The sequence below is a fragment of the Carlito syrichta genome, unplaced genomic scaffold (assembly GCF_000164805.1).
Source record: "Carlito syrichta isolate Samal-C Ts95f unplaced genomic scaffold, Tarsius_syrichta-2.0.1 Scaffold70825, whole genome shotgun sequence".
NCBI lineage: Eukaryota > Metazoa > Chordata > Mammalia > Primates > Tarsiidae > Carlito > Carlito syrichta.
The window spans coordinates 21,129-42,275 of NW_007014921.1; the positions used below are offsets into that span (position 1 = coordinate 21,129).

At 44.6% G+C, this 21,147-nt stretch overlaps 1 protein-coding gene across 1 annotated transcript in view; it reads right to left on the reverse strand.

Moving 5' to 3' along the window:
• Nucleotides 1-5,350: 5,350 nt before the first annotated feature.
• The window catches only part of LOC103254381 (serine/threonine-protein phosphatase 2A 55 kDa regulatory subunit B delta isoform-like), a 42,511-nt gene continuing 26,714 nt past the window's right edge, over nt 5,351-21,147 (reverse strand). Inside the window, exons 3-8 of the mRNA XM_021709521.1 lie at nt 19,209-19,365; nt 14,376-14,541; nt 13,871-13,983; nt 10,089-10,266; nt 8,525-8,689; nt 5,351-6,213 (exon numbers count right to left, since the gene is read on the reverse strand). Coding sequence (XP_021565196.1) covers nt 5,948-6,213; nt 8,525-8,689; nt 10,089-10,266; nt 13,871-13,983; nt 14,376-14,541; nt 19,209-19,365 — 1,045 coding nt within the window. The 3' untranslated portion in view covers nt 5,351-5,947. The remainder of the gene's footprint in view (nt 6,214-8,524; nt 8,690-10,088; nt 10,267-13,870; nt 13,984-14,375; nt 14,542-19,208; nt 19,366-21,147) is intronic.

The following is a 21,147-nucleotide window of genomic DNA, read 5'->3' on the forward strand; positions in this document are numbered from 1 at the left end:
CCGGCCCGCCCGCCCGGCGCCCGCCGCGGTCAGCCCTCCTTCCCTTCCGGCCGCGAGGGCCTCGGAGGCGAGGAAGGAAGAACGCGAGCGGTCAGCGGAGGAACGCGGGGAGCCCCTGAGGAGCGTCGCGTAAAGTCACGCCAGTGGAAACACTAGAGTAGGAAAAAAGGGATTCGTGGCTATGCTCAGAAGAAGCCGTCGGCCTCAGTCACGAAGAAAGTGCGCTCGGCCTCCCAGCCTCAACCCTGCACTTTGTCACCGACTCGGCCCCAGCTCATCTCCCCACGTTCCCGCCCAAGTCACGAGTCGTAGCTGCCAACGTTGCTTCGCTCAGTTAAAACAGTGCTTTTGGAAAATCAACTCCGCAAGGTTCTTTCAGATGAAGCAAATATGCAGACACTAAAGCCCCAACACTGGGCTAAGTGTGGCAGAGTTTTATAACAGCCGCATTTCACGGTGACTCCAAGTACTGCAGTACTGTCCATACTTCTACTTCTTTATAGTCAGTTCTAATGACTTTCAAAAAATTCTGCGTTCAAAAAGTTCTGCTACAAAACACATCTTCGTGATACAATTTTATATTCGTAAAAACCTCTGCCATTTTACTTTTTCTGCAAAAATGAAAGAAAAATGGCTGAATGATGGCACATGTAGCCAGGCCTGGAAAATGGGCTCAAACATGCCCTTCTGATTGCTCTCGCTGTCCTCAAACCTGGTTCCTTGACACCCTCACGTCTTCTCACTGCATGGTTGCTGTCCTTCTTTACAATGTCGAGATGCCGATCTCCAAAGCACCAAGTGACATTGATTCGGGGCTGACCCCTGTAGCTTGCAAATACTTTAGTGTCTGATGAATCTCACCTAAAACTTCACCAGGAAAAAAAACCCTCAGAAAAGAAGAACTGCGAGGAGCTATGCTTGTTTGTTTCACAGCTCCTGCTCACACAGGAGTCCACGGTGCCACAGGGGTGGAAGCACGAGCTGCACCCAGGGCCTCCCGGCGCTGCTCAGCTGTGTGAACAGTCTTGGGACAACTGCGTGACTGCGTCTGCATATGTGAGCCAGCTATACCTCAGAGTTCTCTAAATTAGTTTCCATGAATAATACAATCTTCATGAAAGTTTAAGTCATAAAAATGTGCTAATCTGACACTAAAATTTTATGACATTAAAACTAAATAGCCGGGAGTGGTGGCCCATGCCTGTAATTCCAGCACTTTGGGAGGTGGAAGCGAAAGGACAGTCTGAGCCCAGGGGTTTGAGACCAGCCAGGGCAACTTGGTGACACCTCGTCTCTACAATAAAAAAACATTAGTTGGGCATGGTGGTGCACACCGTAGTTCCAGCTACCTGGAAGACTGCGGCAATAGAGACTCCGATTTAAAAAAACCAAAAGCAAAAACTAAACAGCAACAATTATTGAGTGCCCACATCAACCAAAGATTTCTGCTCAGGAAAAAGTATCACCAACATTGATTGAAATTGCTGGTACATGGTACTATTAATTTAAAAAAAACAGACCAGCCCTTACAGTTTTATTATCACTTTTAAACTGACGGACAATGCCAACGCCAGAGGTGGGTGTCCCTACTGGCCCACCCTGGCACCTCACAGCCTCACCAGTCCACACTGTAAACAAGCAAGCCGCCTAAGCACCTGGCCCTGCGTTGGTACCAGCCCTAGGTAGGGAATAGGGCAGTCGTAGATGTAAGCACACTCACGAGCATGTGGCTATTCTGGGAGGCCAAGGTGGAAGACTGCACGAGACCTGGAGTTCGAGATCAGCCTGGGCAATATAGTGAGACCCCGTCCCTATTTTAAAAATAAACACAAGGCTAGACAACATAGTGAGATTTCCATCTCTACAAAAAATAAAACAATCTGCTGGGAGTGGTGGCACATGCCTGTGGTTCCAGCTACATGGATGCTTAGGCAAGAAGATGGCTCAAGCCCAGAGTTTGAGGTTACAGCAAGCTATAATCGCACCACTGTACTCCAGCCTGCAGACAGAGCAAGACCCTTTCTCAAAAAAATAAGAGTAAAATAAACACATACATACATACATAATACACACATACATAAAAAAAGGTGAGTTTCCATCCTGTTCCCAGGGTGGGGTAATTATCATTTGCTGAAGTAATTATCATTCTCATACACATTGATATGAGGACAGAAAAGCTCCCACAGCGGGAAGGGACCCGAAGGGGTAGATTGGTCAGACTCTGGAAAACAAATGAAATCGTTCCTGCGTGTTTTAAATATAACATGCCATGTGATGGCATCACACCGTATGCACTCCCCCTGAATTTTCTTTCTTTGCTTGTTATTTTTGTGAGATCCACCTGTGTGGTATATATCATTACAATTCATTCTTGCTGCTTTTAGTATCATGAATAGCAATAACCTACCCTAATGAGGAACCTGTGGGTTGTCTCTAGGTGTTCGCTATTTCAGGTTTCTGAACATGTTTCCTTGTCTGTCTATGCCGGAGGCTCCCACCCAGCCTGGCTGTCACCAAGGAGTCCCATGAGAAGAGAATGGTGAGACCACTGGCCTCCCCCCTGCCTGACAATTACACCATTCTGATGGGTGTGAAAGGGATATCAAGGAAGATGAGCATTTTTATTTGTATTGTCATTTTTGTTCATTCCTATTCATGGTTTTTGCTCTTTTATAAGTGAGCTACTTGCTACTATCTTACCGATTTTCTTTAATAACAGTCTGGATACTTAAATCTCTGTTAGTGATCTTTACTTTTGTGGGTTTTTTTTTCACTTTTTGCTCCAGTGTAAGTTTAAATTTTAGTGTAGCTGAATTTCTCAATGTTTTCCTTCACAGTTTGGGCTTGTTGGGCTTTACATGGCCCCTTCCTCTCCAGAGCTCCTACAGGTGCCGTTCCACAGTTCCCTAGTCTTCAAAACACCCAGAGCTTATTTGCTGCATGGTGCTGGTGAGGGCTCTAACTTCTGTCCCCTTAGCTTTGCTCACATCTTCACTGTCTGTTCATCTGTCTAACTCAGCCTCTTTTCCACGATCCATCTCCCATTGCTGGAAGCACACTCCACAGTGAGTTCCTCTGACCTCACTCTTCTGAGTTTTCTGTTATAGCGACCCTGTTTTCCACTTGAAAATGCCTTTATCGTGAGCGCATCCCTAAATGCCCATTTATCAGCACACAATTCCAAGCTGACAATATCCCTGTCTCAGTACAATGAAGACAGTCATAAGCTCACAATTTATTATATTAAACTAGCTTCTGGCTTCTACTGTGGCAACAGCAAAGTCTCATCTGTCTCACGTCCACTCGGTGAAGTACTTTGTGTTTTTCCCTGGCTGCTTCTAAGATCTTCTCTTTGGTTTTGGTGTCCTGCAATTTCAATGATATGGAGGTGGATTTCTGTGCTGCCTGATTCTGTGTACTCAATCTTTCACAAGTTACAGAAAATTCTTGGCCATTATTGCTTTAAATATTACCTCTCCACAACTCTGTACTTCCCGATATTTATCTCCATTTTCTTTTTTTATCTATAATCTTTACCACTGGTGAAAAAGCAGGATTGAGAGGACACAGAAGCTCCTACAGTGGGAGGGGGCCCGCAGAGGCTGCCCTCCATTTTCTTTTCTTTTCTTTTTTTTTTTGGGTTGGAGTCTCGCTCTGTTGCCCAGACTGGAGTGCAGTGGCCGCTTCCAGCCACCGCAGCCTTGACCTGCTGGGCTCCGGCAATCCTTCCGCTTCAGTCTTCCAAGTAGCTGGAACTACAGGTGCGCACTACCAAGCCCGGCTAATTTTTTGATTTATTGTAGAGATGAGGTCTCACCAAGTTGCCCAGGCGGGTCTCAAACCTGTGGGCTCAGGCAATCCACTCACCTCAGCCTCCCAAAGGCGCAGGATTACAGGCTGAGCCACTGAGCCCGGCTATGCTATATTCTTTAACTTATGATTTCAATGTCCGAGTTCTCAGAGGTTCAGTTATACTAACTTGCTCATGGTAGCTTTTCTGACTTGTGCTTAATAATTTTACCAGTGAGCTCATTTTAACTGATTTTAATCTGGGGACATCCAGAGAGACTGGGTGGGCTAGAAGTAGCCTTCTACCATGTGTGTTCCCGCTGGGTTTGCTGAGAACGGGATCGTTGGGTGCCCTCTACCTGGGTCACTTCTCAGGGCTATGTCTGCAGCGAGCAACCTGGAGGAACTAGGTCATGTCTCCTCCGGTCAGAGTGCAGATCTGCTTACTCCTCCTTGTAAGAGCAGCAGGCTTGCAAAGCTCAGCGTGCACGGCTGTGATGCCAACCCCACAGCTTCCATGGCACCTGCCTGGACCCCAGGTCACCCCGTGGGGAATTCGTGCCAACACGAGGCTCATGCTGCTTGCTATGCCAAGAGGACTCAGAAATCTTCTGTCTTCAGCCAACCTCCATGAAACACTACAGGCCAACAGGTGAGTTTATAAAGAGCAAAAGCCCAGGCCTAGAGACATGTCTGTCCCTCCAGATGCCTAGCACTCTACCCATGTGGAAACAGTGACTCTTCAGCACGACCTTCTAGATCATGCAGCAGGCACAAAACACAAACGTCAATTCCTTGTGGGCTATGGTGACACATCTCAGAGGACCTCTGGCCACCCCAATCCCAGGTCTCAGATAGACAAACTTTCCTCTGGACTCCGTGTGCCAATGGATGGATGCTTCTCTCATAATCCTTGAGGGTCTCAGTTTCAATTCTACACCTTCAGCTCTGTACCATGACTGCTGTGAACATGGAGGCAGAAGGTTCCTGGTATCAGGTGATGTCCCCAGGCAAGCCTAGGGGTTTGGAGTTCATTTCTGAATGAATGCCTGTAGAGTCGGTCATCCTGGTTTCAATTTCCTCTTCACTTCTGGTTGTTGTGAAATTTTCCTTGCTTATTAGCGAGCTCAACTATGTATCTGAAGAGATATCTGTTGTCATATCCAGCACTTCTAGGTATTTGCCAATGAGTTTTTCAGAATGTCTAGTCAATTGTATATTGCCAGTTCACTTAAATTCTGAACAAAAACTCTATGTAAAAATGATGCAAGATAATCTTCCAATATCTGAAATGTAATTTCTGCATAATATTAAAGACATAACTCTCAAAGACATTAGTAATATTATATATTTTTTTTTATTGGAGTCTCATTCAGTCGCCCAGGTTGGAGTGCAGTGGCATGCTCATGGCCACCCCAGCGTCAACCTGCTGGGCTCAGGCGATACTTTTGCCTCAGTCTTCCAAGTAGCTGGAACTGCAGGTGCATGCTACCACGCCCAGCTGATTTTTTTTTTTAACTGTAGAGATGAGGTCTCACCAAGTTGCCCAGGCTGTTCTCAAACCTGCGGGCTCATGCAATCTCCTAAACTCAGGCCTTCAAAGTGCGGGGATTACAGGCTTCAGCCACCGCGCCCGGTCAGTAATTTCATCCTTGAAAATGTGTACAAAACACATGATCAAGGTACCAGAGCCATCTCATAAATTAAAACAGCTTCAGACCAGTCCAAGCATGGCAGGTAATGACTTCCGGGGGCATTTTCCTCTACTTCTCTCCAAGGGAAAGGCACACAGAAAAGTGGCCATTCTCGTAAGGCCAATAACTTTCCCACTTCTTTCCTCTTCACTGATCTTGGGCTTAATAAAAAACAGTGAACCATCACTCGGTAAGTATCTTATAAATAACCAACACATGCCAGTGCTACCATCTAAATATAAATGAAACTGCAAGCTAGGTGAGAAACAGACGCAGACATCCTGCTGTCTTTGAGACCATCATCAAGCACACAAACAAACAAAAGGCCTGGAAAACAAAATCCTATCCGCATTCTTCCTCTGCAGTTCTGGACTACATCCCACCTCCCTCGCTGACCTTGCACGCCCGAGGACACTGAGGGAAACCAGCGGGCTGAGTGACTGCTCGCCTTAACGCCCAGGGCCTTACCTATCCGAACCGTTCCAGCAACACTCAAACTTGTCAAAAATGCAGTCATTTTCATACAGAGAACACAGCTTGCTTCTCAGGTACTCGTGAACCTGGTGGGTCTCCACCGGCCTGCTCTCCATGTTGAGGTCCCACACCTTCACTGACAGGTAGTCTCTGGTCATCATGTACCGACCACTGTGACTGAATTTCACGTCGGATATAGAAGAAATTATTTCTGAGAAGAAGGATCTACTGCTGGGATCTTCAGGCTCTTCAAAAACTGAAAGACAGAATAAAATGTTTCAGCTTCTGCTTAAAAATTAGAAAACAAATGACTTTAAAGTTCAAGTAGGAAAACGCCTCCACGCTGAGATTCCAGCAGGGCTCAGCCTCAACACTGCTAAATCTCCTGATGTATGTTTCCTGATCACCTTTGACTTCTGATGTAAGAGCTTCAGATAAGACATTCTAGTGCCAGTGACAGGCAAGGGATGGGCGTCAAAGCACAGACACCCAAATCTCGCCCAGATTCCAAACCAGACTCTCTGGGCAAAGCCGAGGGCACTGCAATCCATAAAATTTCCTCAGAACATGCTGACATGAATCCCAAGTTCAGGACATGAATCCCAAGTTCAGAACTACCATGTTACTACACAAACATCTTGCCATCCACATGGCACCAGGCCCATGCACATAAAATCCTGCCCCATGTATACCATAGGAAGATGTAAACAGTATCACATGGTCATGCAGACACAGTGCTCCAGGCCTAAGAAACCTCCTGCTCTCTGGAGTGCTGAAGCTTATAGGTCAGCTGGAGTGACCACCATGACCCACAACAAACACCACAGTCCAGATTTCAACCATTACAATCATCCCGCTGGTCAAAGCCGGTCAGCAAAAGCAGTCTGTCTTCAATACTGAACAGTCAAGGTCCACTCTGATAAAACTAAATTCCTACTATCAGAAAGATTCTGGCACCTCCTTGGCAGACCTTGCTTTCTCCACAGTAACTCGACAGGGCCCCCAGCTGTGGTGGAGGAAGGTATCCCTGCTCCCACTGGGCCACTCAGTCCCCTAGCACACTGTCATGCCTTTGGCTTAGTGACTGTCACCCCAGGAGAGGTGTGCTTTTTTTTTGAAGAGGCAGAGACACACTCTGTCATCCATGCTGGAATGCAGTGGTGCAGTCACAGCTCACTGGAGCCTCAAACTCCCAGGCTCGACTGCCCTTCCCCATCATAGCACCCTCAGGAGTTGGGAATACAGGCACATGCAGCCACATCTGGCTTGTGTTTCCTTTATTTTAGGCAACTTCTCACCACTTCTTCTTTTTCTTTTTTCTTTTGAGTTGGAGCTTACTCTGTCGCCCAGACTGGAGTGTAGTGGCCACTCCCGGCCACCGCAGCCTCCACCCGTTAGGCTCCGGCTATCCTTCTGCCTCAGCCTTCTAAGTAGCTGGAACTACAGGCATGCGCTACCATGCCCGGCTAATTTTTGATTTATTGTAGAGATGAGGTGTTGCCAAGTTGCCCAGGCGGGTCTCGAACCCGCGGGCTCAGGCAATCCACTCACCTCAGCCTCCCAAAGAGCCACCGAGCCCGGCCACTTTTTCTTTTAATGCAGGAGCCTGTGTGTCTGTTGGCTCTGCACCTGAAGTTAAAGCCAACTGTGTCAACACTGAGCATTTATTCAAATAAATTAGTCTGAAGATCAAATTCTTAGAATCTGAAACTGTTTACTCAAAAATGTTATCTCGAAGATATATGCTAAATGACACTTATTCTTCATTGGAAGTACAGAATTCTTACAATCACATCTTAGCCTCAGGAGAGAGAATACAGTTGTTGAGAAAAGTATGCAAGCACATTCAGCTGCAAGCACATTCAGCACATTCACTGTTGGTACACCTTAACAGTGAAACACCGTAGGGGGATTGACCAGTGACTTCCCTGTTAGAGAAGTGTCACGGGACATGGGTCTGATAGCACTGGGGGAACGGTCAGCAATGGTTCTACAACACCATGACACACCGACCATGGTTTTCAATAGAGTTGAGCCTATTTTTTTATGGCTAAAGATAAAAACAAAACCAAAACTTTCCTTACCTAGAAGGAACTTCAAGGCTCAGTGGATTAAAATACTAGACTTTCAGCTCAGGGAACTGGCTTCCAATCCAGCAAAGCTCAGTATGAACAGAGCTCATTCCCACAGCTGAATGGGTGCTGGTAGCTCAGCCAGGTCCTAGTGCACAAAGGTAGAGGCAACATATGCTTCTTGGCTGAACCCAGTGCCAGAAGCCTCTGAAGAGGCACTGAGGCTCTGGGCAGAAGTAAACCAACCTCTTGGTGGTGCCCCAAAGCACTCACCCCATGACCATACACCTGTGGGAAGCATGACCTTGAGTTCCACTTCTTATTAGTGACAGTCTATGACACAGCCGTGTTCAAAACAACCCAACAAGGCAGGGTTCCCTATGCTTGCAGCGATATATGGAGGACAGGAAGAAACTGCTTGTCTTTGGAGCTGGGCACTGTCTGAAAGACAGAAGGATTTCAATGAGACATCTCAAAAAGACACCAGGCACTTACACTTAGAATGTCTGTCGCACAGAGCTGAGGAGCGCATGTCACACAGGCGGATGGTTCCTTTGCTGCTGCTGTAGACGAACACGTTGCACTGGTGTGGGTGGAACTCAGCTGCGGTAATGACTTCTGTCAGCTCCTCCATGTTAGCAGGCTTGATGTCTACGATGTCTGGAAGTGCGTGGTCAAGGTGCAGTTCTCAGCTGCTTCAATTAGTCTACACTTAATCAAGTGAAATACGATGCGGAACAATCTGAACAGTGAGGTGCAAGGGATAAGGTGGAAAGGAGGCCGATCACATGTGCTGTTTCCAGCGCAGCAGCCAGTGAAAGGACTGGGAGGAACGCATTAACTAGATCACAGGGATACACTGGACCCGGGGAGACCCAGACACACAAACACTGCTTGCGTCTTGTTGCTACTACCAATGTTCTACAAAAAGTTCTTTGTACACATTTAATCATATAGAGAAGAAAAGCAAGCAAGCACCACATATGTGGAATTTCTGTACACAGTTACCAACAAAAGAATGCTGCTCAATTCCAAAAGATTTTGCTTTTCCAATTATCTGGCTTTAAGAGCTTGAACAAGGCCAACATAGTAGCTGCCATATGCAGAACTCATCCAAAGGAAAAAAAGAGGAAGGACAGAATTCAGCAGAGGGCTAGTTTCAAATAGCCGGGATCAGTTTTAGTCTTCCAGCTGAAACAACTAGAAAGACAACAAACCACAGGAAAACCCAGCTCAGGTCACTGGAGGGGAGGGGGTGGGGAGGGAGGGCGCGCGGCTGCCCAGCGTGCTTGAAGGGAGCCCATCTGAGGCCTGGGACCGCTCAGACGTACCGCGCCATGGGAAAATGCAGAATTCTTACAGGACGTCACTTATGAAGCTGGGTAAATAAGCCTCATTCTAATCTAAGCCATTATTTCCTAATTCATTCTCTATTCTCAAAATCAGAGGGGAAAAAGAACACGTAGTGCTGATTTTTCGAACACAGCCTATTTAAAACTGCCTCTGGTCAAACGAGGCAAGCAGTGGACTTGAGGTCATTCTCACCATACAAAGAACTTTTCCCAAAGGTAGAAAGAAGTTTGTATTAACAGGGTTATTTTTTTGAGTCAGGGCCTCACTCCGTCACCCAAAGTGGCATGACCACGACCACAGCTCATTGCAGTCGCGACCTCTTAGACTCAGGAAATCCCTCCACTTCAGACTCACCAAAGCAGTGGGACTACAAGCGCAAGCCACCACACCCAGCTTGCGTTTTGATTTTTTACAGAGACAAGGTCTCGCTATGCTGTCCAGGCTGCTCTCTAACTCCTGGGCTCGAGCAGTCCTCTCACTTTGGCCTTCCTAAATGCTAGGATTACACGTGCAAGGTACCCCATCTGGCCAGAAGTTTGTATTTTTAAGGACAAACATTTGAATCTGGAGACCTTAAATCACAGGTTACTGTCTTACAAACTGTATTTAAAAGACTAGACTCAGATAAAGGAGTATAAACGAATATGAAAAGTAACTATTTCAAGAACAATCCTAAGAAAAATGCCAATAACCAACTGAAGGATACTAAAACTTCTATCTGTGATTTCTAAATGCCATAAATTAATTCTCAGGTCATCTGCAGAAAGATATGTTTCATGATCACTATTTACTGAAATGGAATTTATATGATATGTGTGAGCATTTGCAAAAATTCGTCGTGGACTTGCTTCTACCATAAGGTCCATGGGCTTCAATATTGGGACCTAAAAGTGGAAGGAAATAGGAATTCAAAACAAAGATCACAGAAGCACAAAATTAGAACATGTATGGCAGATAATTTTAAAAGGACAAATCTATACTCAGTCAAGTAATAATTCTGTACACACAAACCCCCAAAACAACCAATTAGTAGAGTTGTAAAAATAGGCTACAAAATGGAACACTGTCTATTCCAAGTTTTTCCTCTTGTTTCCATTACTGATGTTGACATATTCTTGTTGAAGAAGATACACTGGCACTCTACCAAAATGTCCCCAAGGCACTGAGGCTGGCTGACGCAGCTGCGCTTGCCTGTGCGTCCCCAGGGGCCACAATCGAGTCACTGGACAGTGAAGTCTTCTCGGGAGGCTCGGTCAAGACCTCCATTTGTCCTGTCTCCTTGCTGCTGGATGCACAGGCCTTCTCACTGCACCAGCGGTCTGCTTCTCAGTACCAATGCCATGAGCCTCCGAGGGGTGCAGGGACAGCAGAGTGCACAGGAGTCCCTGGGGAACTGAGGACACTCCATTTCTTGAGATGCTGCTGGCAACATGGAATGTTCAGTCTGTGAACACTCATGAAGTTGGTCACTTACAAGGCAGACGCATTTCTGAGTATATGTACTATATTTCATGAAAGGTTAAAAAAGTAAAAGGCGCATCCCACACCCATGTCTGTGATGAGCGTTACACTGAAGTGGAAAAGATGGAAAGGAGATGACCAGAGGGTGCCTGTGGTCAAATGCAGAGGTAAGAGCTCACTCCTGAGGAATAGTATCACATATGAAAAAAGGGGAAAGGCCTGCTCACTGGTACAGCTGGGAGAAAAGCATAAGCTCTAAAATCAAAACAAAACGATAGCATTCTTTTTGTTATTTTTGTAATCAGACACCAAAAGGGAGACCCACAAAAGCTAGGGGGAAAAAATCTCCCAACTGAGTTTTCTCTGGTCAAATTCAGTAAAAATGAACTTGGGAAAGTGTGTATAGCATATAGCATACTTCCTTCATTTTAATTCAGCACTGACCACACCCTTGGATTCCCTAAGAAGGGTCAGTTCTACGACATGTATGATTTAAATCACACCTGCTACAGCCCTCTAACAAATCTCTAATTAACCAAAATACACGACAGTTGTAATACTTGTAAGAAAAAGATTCCTTCTTTTAATCACATCCCTTTTCTGGCACTAAAATAATTTAAAACAACCAAAAAAACTCTGAACAGTAACATTTCTGACTCTTTCCCAGTCAGGGTCAGATAAGATAGCGCGTTTTGAACTCTTAGAGAGGTAAAAGAACTCAAATATGGATCCAAGTCAATGTACAGAACTACCTGGCCTGTGATCTCTTACCAATACACTTGATTAATAAAGTAACTAGCAGGTAAAAAAAAAAAAATGTATCCACATTCGAAGCAATGTTCACTGTTAATACGAAGTGCCTGGATGCTGACGGTAACCACTTTGAGCACCTCTTGTAATTGCAAAAGTCAAATGTGACCTGTATTCACATTATTATTACCATTTTAATACAGTTTTTTCCTTTGTTAAAATGTGTATACATTTTTTTGGCACCCTCTGTATACTCCTTATATGCCTTCACTTTGGCCACCTATGAAAGCAGTCATGAATAAAACTACAATTGGGCCTCATAAAGACCTATTGTTTTTTCAAAATAAGCACGTGAGCTCATGGGGTGATAGAGGGTGGAGGGGGTCTGATCAGGTGAAACTAGGGTTCCTGGGGTGTGCACACATACTTGGATGGAAGGTGATAGTGGCCAGAGGAGATGGACAAGGCTAGAGCAGGATCAAATGCATGCATGCCCTCAGGGTACCCAAGGTCTTATCTGTTCCATAAAGCTTCTCGTCTAGAATCAGCAGCTTACATGATGGAACCATAAAACTAGTGTTATTGTCACTAAAGGTGATTTACACTAATTCATGAATGCAAAAGTAGCAGCGCTGTGTGTTAGAAATCACCAACATTTCGGAACAACACACGCTGGTTCAAACTAAGGTCCAAAAACTAGACTTTACGAAAATGACATAGCCTTTCTCAGCCTGAATGAACTCATGCGAAATACAATGATAATATCTTTTTTTGTCCCTCTTGATTTTTTTTTTGGATTTCAAATTTTTTAATTTTAAATAAGTGGAGTACGATTCAGGGTTAGGTATATAAACATTCATTATGCAGGCACCATTGTGGATGAGGTGTGTCCCCCCTTACAGTGACAATACCAACATAAGAGGTCCATGCAGGACCCTCCCCCTTGGAAACATGCACCCCAACCACACCCCATGCACAGCACCCCATACATCAGTGTTCAGGAAATGACAGCAGAACAGACCACGCACACTCTGGGCCCCGTGGGTTTGCCTTGGAAGCGCACATGTCAGGGACTGTTTCTGCAATACAGTGTCCTTCTCTTGTAGTAGCCTCGACTACTGATTTGGAATGGGTTCACTAACTAGTTATTCATTTGATAAACAAGAGTAACAGGTTTGAATCTCATTAAAAAGCCAACCAACCGTTTTCATATATACTAGCAACACTCCCTTGGAACCAGGCAGGGTTTCCTTCCAGATGCCTCTGCACGGGTTGCTGGTTTTTCTGCATTCTGGAGTTTCACCAAGACACGACTGGGGCTCGAGTCCAGTCTATCTAACACCCTTCACCATATTTCATCTACTTTAAAACACCATCAGTGGTGTGCAGTACCAGGCCAATTATAAGACAGTGAAGTATTAGAATTAAAGAAATATGCTCATCTCAAACTGCATCAGCAACTATCAAAAAGGGAGTAAAGAATTTCACAATTAATAAAAAGTAATGACGCTCATGGATTGACAGATGAAAAATTCAGAAACAGCAGTATTTGCCTAAGTGAACTCAAAGGAAATTCCACAAGAACCATCATTAATGTATCTTGATGGTCCATAAGTTTATCTTTCAACTTGCAACCAATGTTATCATTCTTTTTTAAGGGTTTAAGTTTTTATTTTTATATATTTAGGGACACAAGAGCAGATTTCTTACATGTATATATTGTGTAGCGGTGATGTTTGGGATTTTATTGTTCCTATTACCAGGAAGAGTTAAACATGCACCCAACAGGTAACTGGTCAACTCTCACCCCCTCTTTGTAGTCTCCCATGTCTGTTATTCTACTTGCATGTCCATGTCCATCCACTGTTCAGCCCCCACTTACGAAACACACTACAATCTACATTATTTCGCCCAGGAAGTGCTCTAAACCCCTTCTGAGCTTCAACCTGCCCAGGTGCCATTGTGAACCTTTAGAATAAAAGGTGGCTGGTACATTCAGAAAGATTTCTGTCACATAATTACATGTTTTTCCCTTAGTATTGCTGTGTTTTCTGAGGATGATGTATGACTTTTTGCCTTTGTGAAAATGAGAAATCCTTTGCTTTAAACACACACACACACACGAACGATTACTATTATTAAAAATAACTTTCATGAACCAAGAGGGCAGATCTCATAATATCTCACTTAACAGCATTCTCTAAACAGCAGACCTAAGCATTATTCTTGAATAAGTCTGAAAAATATTGGACGGTTTAAAGAAAATGCAATGTATACCCGTAGTGCTGTAATTCTAAATGGATCTCGAAGTCGTCCATCTTCATCTTTCAAGTTATAACCTTCTGCTCTTTTATCCCGCTCACTTATTTTCCATAATTTTATAGTTTTATCTGAAAATAAAAAATCTCATTCTCCATATCAAAAGAAAAACTATAACAGGCATCATTATTATTTGAGTATTATACTAGAAAACTGTGTGGCCCTATGTTGGTTTATAACTCCATGGGGTCTTTGAACACGCATATTTCCAACTATAGATAACACTTTGTTTTGTACAATAAAGGTGTGAAAACGTATGCGGAGTAGAGTAACACAATATGGGGTATGTGTGTGTGTGGTTTTTGTTGCATACCTTGGATTTTCAAGCTATCACTACCCTGGCTAATAACTTGCCCTCCCCCCAGAACGCAGAAGAAAAAACTTCTAAAATAAAGAGGAATACACACACAGAAAACGAAAAATAAAATACTAAATTAAACAGCCACTTAAAAGTAATTCTTACCATTTGTAGAAAGTAGAAAATGAGCAGCATTCTGTTGTGGTAACCACCTAATTTTATTAATTTTTTCCTCAATTTCCAGACTTTTCAAATAGTCAAACTCTGGCTCATGACTTTGAAAGGTGCTATAAACGTTATATTCTCCCCTAGGATGAGGGCGGCTTTTGTTCTGCAAGGGAAACATGACAGAAGTTTCAAGGAATGAAGCACAGTGAAGAGAACATTTCAGCAACATCCATTTGAACATCAAATGAGCATGTACATGTTTTAAAAATCTTGGCTTTAAAAAAACAGGTAAAACTCAGTCTTTCTTTTGTGTTTTTTTCCCCAGCACATTAATTCTATTTCCTAACTCTTCTAGGCATGTATGTCAGAACATGCTCTAAGCAGAATCTGCTGAATTCAGACTGCCATATGTATGCAAAGTTCTACTGAAACACAAGCAGGCTCAGGTGAGTACAGATTGTCTCTAGCAGCTTTTGCACTATCCAGGTAGAGGTGAGTAGTTGTGAAAAGGGCCGCATGGCCTGCATAGGCAAAATCATTTGCAACCTGTTCTGGAGAGAAAGTCTCTGCTGAGTCTGCTTTGGAGAAGAGCTGTCACAGACTCCCGAGGAACCAGACACAGCCATGTGGCTGCACTATCACTGCAGCATGAACCAGACACACCCACATGCCAGCCAGAGGAGGGAAAACAGGATAAATATACAGCTTGGACAATTCCCACAGTGCTGTCTAAGAGCAGCAAGCCATTTTGAGATACCCAGAAAAGATGCTGCGCACAAAACAATTCTCTATGTTAGAGTAAAAGTAGGAAAAAACATGCTTGGAAGATATATACCATCTTCAAAACAATAAGCACCCCTGGGAAGGCAGAGGGGGAACAAAGAAAGATGGGGAGGACGATGAAAGAATGAAATGGGAGCAGGAACAACAGGAGCTTCTTCTGTATCCCATGTGTGTTCCTTCCTTTTATAAAGAAATAACACCTGGGTGGTGGGCTCACAGGTATCTTAATATTGATCTCTTCAATCTTCTGTATGTCCAGGATGAAATTTTCAATAAATATTAAACAGTTCATAATTAAAAATCAAGGACACCAGTATTTTGGTTCTTGGTCTATAACAATATCTGAAATGGTGCATTTTTAACACTTCAGTAAGGATGCCCGAGAAATTAAACCAAGCAAACTCTTATGTCCAGACAGATGCTCCTTTATACATCTGAGCTAGATTTAAAAAAAGATGAGAAGGCACGCCAAGAAACGACCCACATCTCTCCACTGAACTGAGTTCCATGTCCTGCACGATCCTGGAACTGCAGCCTGGCAGGCAGGCGCCGGGCATGCTCCTTGCCCCCTGACCTTCCCACACGTGCACGTGGGGCGGGTGCTGTGGAAGCCCTTTTCCTCCAGTCACTCCCACCCACTCGACACAAAAGCACACCACACACCGGTCCACCTCATCTGTTTAAAAAGAGAAGAGTGTAGAATCAAGGTAGCCCCTTCTCTGAGGCCGTCACCTGCCAAGAAAAAGCAGCAGAAGGTAAGCAAATGAGCAACACACCAGAGCCAAGGTGCTGCCAGTACTGCCCTGGCCGTCCTCCCCAAGAACCAGTGGGGACTGGGCTGCAGGCTTGTCTACCTGCCACCAACGGCTACCTCTTACCACAGACAGCCCAAATCCCAGCCCAGCCTTCCCCATTAGCCTTACAGAGTGCCCACCCTCTCTAGGGAGAGGGATTCTGAGGGACGCCTCACTGGCAGGAAGCAGGAGGGAGGAGAGGCTTGAAAGCTTGAGCTCCCAGGAGCACGACAACAAGCCGGAACAAGAAAAGGTGGATATGCTCCTGCTCTGGGATGTGCCGGTTTCTGACGTAACCAGAGGAGCTGCTCAAACAGATCGCACGCTGTGGCGGGTGGAGGGGACGGCCTGGAGGACTCGGGGCCGCAGAGCTAGGCAGAGCTGAGCCAGAGGCCTGTGTGCTGCAGGGCTACACCCTCAGACGGTCTCAGTTTCTACCTGCTGGGCGTCCCTGCAAGACAATGTGGACGGACAGTTCCGCCGCCCAAAACAAGAAAAACTCAAAGTCACAATGTGAACTGAGCTTTCTGCTTCCTGTCTTATGCACAGCCAGAACTTTCCAAAGGGTCTCTATAGACCGGACTCCTCTATCTAACGTCTGGCACCTTCCGCTACCTGGCGGGGCACTATCCTTCAGCAATCCTTCATGCTCCATTGACTCTAAAATGGACATTTTTTTCCCTTGATGCAGCTTCTGAGAGCTGTGGTAGTTTAACTGGCAGCAGTTTCACCTTCGTAGTGGTGCTGCAATACCATCAATGGCATCTTTGATTACAGATGAAAATATAAGTTTATACCCCTTATCCACACTGGAAAAATTCAAGTCCACAGTGAGAGGCATACATGGAAACCAGTAAAATATTTTAATGCAGATGAAATAAGAAAGCTCTTCATATGTTAACCAAACTATGAAGAAAAAAGGAAAAAAGGTTGCCTGGGATTTATTAAATTGCAGTTGACTGTGTTTATTGAATTTAAACAATTCATGGAACCTGTTCCATTACAAACCTGTCACTTCACATAACGACTTAATACATCTTAAATAAAAACTTAAAACTCTATAATAGGCCTACCTTTTATCATACTCTATTTCAGTTTTGAAGCTGGGGCCAGGTGTGGTGGCTCACATCTGAAATCCCAGCACTTTGGAAGGTCAAGGTGGGAGAACTGCTTGAACCCAGGAGTTCAAGCCTGGGCAACATAGCAAGATCCCATCTCTAGTTAAAAAAAAAAAAAAAGATTTGAGGCTGGTATTTCTTAGGTTTCAGCAATGATCCACACAAACAAGAAAAATTTCATTATCAAGATCCTTTTGTAGTTCCTTAGGGATGATCACTGGGTATTCACACACATGTGTTATGAGATGTGCCTTCAAATCTTGTTATGACGTCAGCACATTACCCATCTGACAATTAAAAAAATGTCATTATCAATCATAAGACCTGTTGAGAAATGTAATGGAGTATCTTCCATAAGAATATCACTGTAATGGCAAATTTCCATAAGGAGCTAAATAAAAGAGAAATAAAATTTAAGACAGCTATGCCTCAACAGTTTGTAAATAATCCTTCTGCTAAAAGTAAGATCATTCTTACTTCTGTTGAAAAAGGTAAGGTACATGTTTCTTTTCTTTTTTTTTTTTTTTTGAGTTGGAGTCTCACTCTGTCACCCAGACTGGAGGGCAGTGGCACACTCAAAGCCACTGCAGCCTCAACCTGCTGGGTTCAGGCGATCCTTTCCCCTCAGCCTTCCAAGCAGCTGGAACTACAGGTATGCGCCACCACACCCAGCTAATATTTTGATTCATTATAGAGATGAGGTCTCACCAAGTTGCCCAGGCTGGTCTCGAACCCATGGGCTCAGGCAATTCTCTCACCTCAGTCTCCCAAAGTGTTGGGATTATAGGCGTGAGCCACCACACCCAACCTGGTACATGATATTCTACCTCTGGGATAAGAATGCAAAATTTAAAATTTATTAAAATGTCTGTGAAGATCAAGAAAGAGTGATGATAATACACACATTATTCACAAAAAAATTCTCACCATCCCAAATCAGAGAACACAGGATTAAAAAATATATTTAACTGCATGGACACAGTCCAAATCGGAGCAGCCGCAGGTAGGTGTCCTCTGCTTAGGAGATCTGCCAGCACCACACCTCTCTCTCCCAGGAGGCCCAGGAACCACTTCCTGCAGACTCCTCAGGATCCCCTCTGGGTGGGGATGGGGGCAACGTGCTTCCTGTGCACAGAAGAGCTGCACAGAGGGAACAAGGGCCTTCGGGCCTCGAGACCAAAGTGTGGCACAAAAATCCAGGAGCTGGCATTTGGAGGCGGAAAGGCAGCTGCCTTACGTTTGTCTGCTGGGAAACACCAAGTTGGGAAGGGCGAGGAGCACTATTGATGATCTATCTGCCAAGGAAAAGGCAAAGTATCCAAGAGAGCCCAGGCTGGGCTGCATGGTGGCTCTCCTGGAACCCCTGCCTAACAGAGAACTCTCTGGCCTCCTTTCCCGTCACTAAGAACTCCGTGGAGCCTCGCCAGAAACAACGGGGCAGGGTGGGGGGCTCGGCCAGGCTGGCTCCATCTCCCATCCTCCTTCGTACGGCTGGGGGAAAGGAGCAAAACCTGCCCCTGCCTGCCGAAAGAGAAACGACCTTACGGCCAGCACTTATGAGTAGGCCTTGTCTGTGGGCGCCTTTCCCCTCGGGCAGGAGGACCTTCAGGCCGGAAGAGGGCGTGTGGCGGGAGTGCTGCCCACCGCTTCCGGGGGAGGGGAGAGGGCGGTCCACCCCAACCTCTCAGCAGGAAGGGAGCTGCTCGCTGCAGGGCACCCTGCAACCCACCCCCCCACCTCAGGGCCGAGGAGGCGCCACAGCACCCCCTGGTGCTCGCAAAGGGACTGTCACAGAGAGCCCCTCGAGTTCACGGCCAAGGGAGAGCACAGTGCAGAACACCCCACGGCACTGCATCCTTCCTGGAGCCCTCTGGAACATCTCCTCCTCTGACGAGGAAGGCACTGGAGACCCAACGGGCCTCAGCAGCGAGACTACCGGGAGGTGAAAGAACAAGAATACAAATCTTCTCAACCATCCTGGAGATAATTTCTGAAACAAGAGTCGATGTGGTTAATGTGACATAGCTGAATCTAAATGAAATTAGACACCGAGAAAATAATTTTGCCCTGTCTTTCCAAGTGAGATGAGAAAGGCTGAATTACCTCATTTGGTTTGTGGATTGCAAATTACTGACCTCTTGTTCCCGCTGAAAAATAACAACTCTGCCGCCCTTGTCTCCTGTTGCAAGAAGATCTCCCGAGCAATTAAACTCAACGGTTGAAATGATGTCAGCTGTCAATAAAATACAGAAGCAATTTACCAGATTATGTTTTGGGGAAGAGTCACCATATCTTAAAAATCAGTAAAAATGATCACAGGAAAGATAAACACATATAAAACCTTCTCCTCAAATAAAGCAAAAATTTCATGGCAAACTTGTAATTACCAAGTGGCCATTTCTTGGTTCTGGTGCAGAGAACCTACCAGTATAGACGGATTTATGAGTTTTACTCTTGGTACGCCAGGATTTATCTAGACCGTGTTGTCTTGATATAAAGGACAGAAACTTAGAAAATTAATTTTTAAAAGAAAAAAATAGGGCCTAGAAGTATGTTACCTAACTGTATAATGCATGCCTAATATTAACTTTTAAAAGAAATCTGATTCTTACAAATAGTAGTAGTCAAAATGTTTCAATATTCTCTGCAGTAACTTCTGTTGGCTTCTGTACAAAATATTACAGACAGTACAGGTTCTATCTCATTGCTGGATAGTTATTCCCATTGATAATGACGACATCATTACCAACTAAGACAAGAGGGAAATAGTTGAGCTACCTAATGCCTAGAGCCTAGACATCATCAGCTCAACAGAGGTAAAGACCACAGGGTAGAACAAACAAAAATAAGCAGGAAGGAAGCCCTTAGGTGCCCTGAGGCTATAAACCTTTGGGTTAGGAGAATGGATCTGAATTTATCACAGACTATGAAACCAAGAAAAATATCCAGGTCTGTGAGCCGGACAAAGATTTTACACTTTCAGGGAAACGTTCCATGATGGTCTCTGGAGGAACTGGTTTCTGCAGCTTGGTGGTGCTGTGTGCTGAATGAAGAGGGCAAGGCATACGGCAAAGGGGCTGGTCTGAGCTTGTCTTGTGACCACAACTGGCCTCAGGAATGGCCTGACCCTACAAAATCCCTCCTGCTGCTGGGCACCCACTCAAAAAGCCTGCAAGAGTGACCTTTCTACACACTCAAGTATCATTAAAAGAGGAAGACAAACTACTAAATGGCTAATGTAAACAGCTCACCTACTAATAAGAAATGGACCCAAAAGCTGAAGCTGCTTGAGAACTTCCTCTGAAAAGCGGCCATACTAAGACAATCCTTAAAGGTCTACACAAACATTGGGATCACATAGTTCTCAATTGAGGATTTCTGCAAACATCTGCAGAACCAGCTCTACAGTGCTGGCACTGTCCTTGACTTCACAGATGAATCCCTGTCCTGAAATTTTTTGTTTTCCTTTTTAAAGATCTTCAGTTAGACTTGGGGAAAGGATTAGGTTACTTCTCCTTAGAAGAGTCAGTCACTCTTAAATTACCCAAAATAACCTAATTTGCTTAAATAAAACTAAAATACTTTGTTTTGGATAAAGGACTAAATTTATGTCATTTATACCCAGAGGGTGCACAATATTATATAATTAATAGTATTCTAGCTGTCAGTGATTTTCAAACCTTAATGAGAATGGACTAAATCTTTTAAAAGAGGAACTCCTGTTGAGAAATAATTTTCATTAAGCTATGCAAATATGTATGAACCTAAAATTATAAATACTCTCTGTAGAGCTTAAGCAAGTTCTAAAGTAAAAATAAATATACAAACTAAACACACACAGTTACAAAACCAATAAAATTTAAATTATCAACATCAACTTAATCTGATGAATATCATTTCAAATAACCAGACTGATGCTAGAAGCATAAACATGACACTGAGGGCACTGAGTTGAGTATTTCAAAACCACCATGCACTTCACCATGCCTTAACTCTGCCTCCGTTTTCCTGCCTGGGTCATGGGGAGCCCCTACCTGCAGCACAGCCTGCCGACTCTGGCTGTCCCAGGCGGCA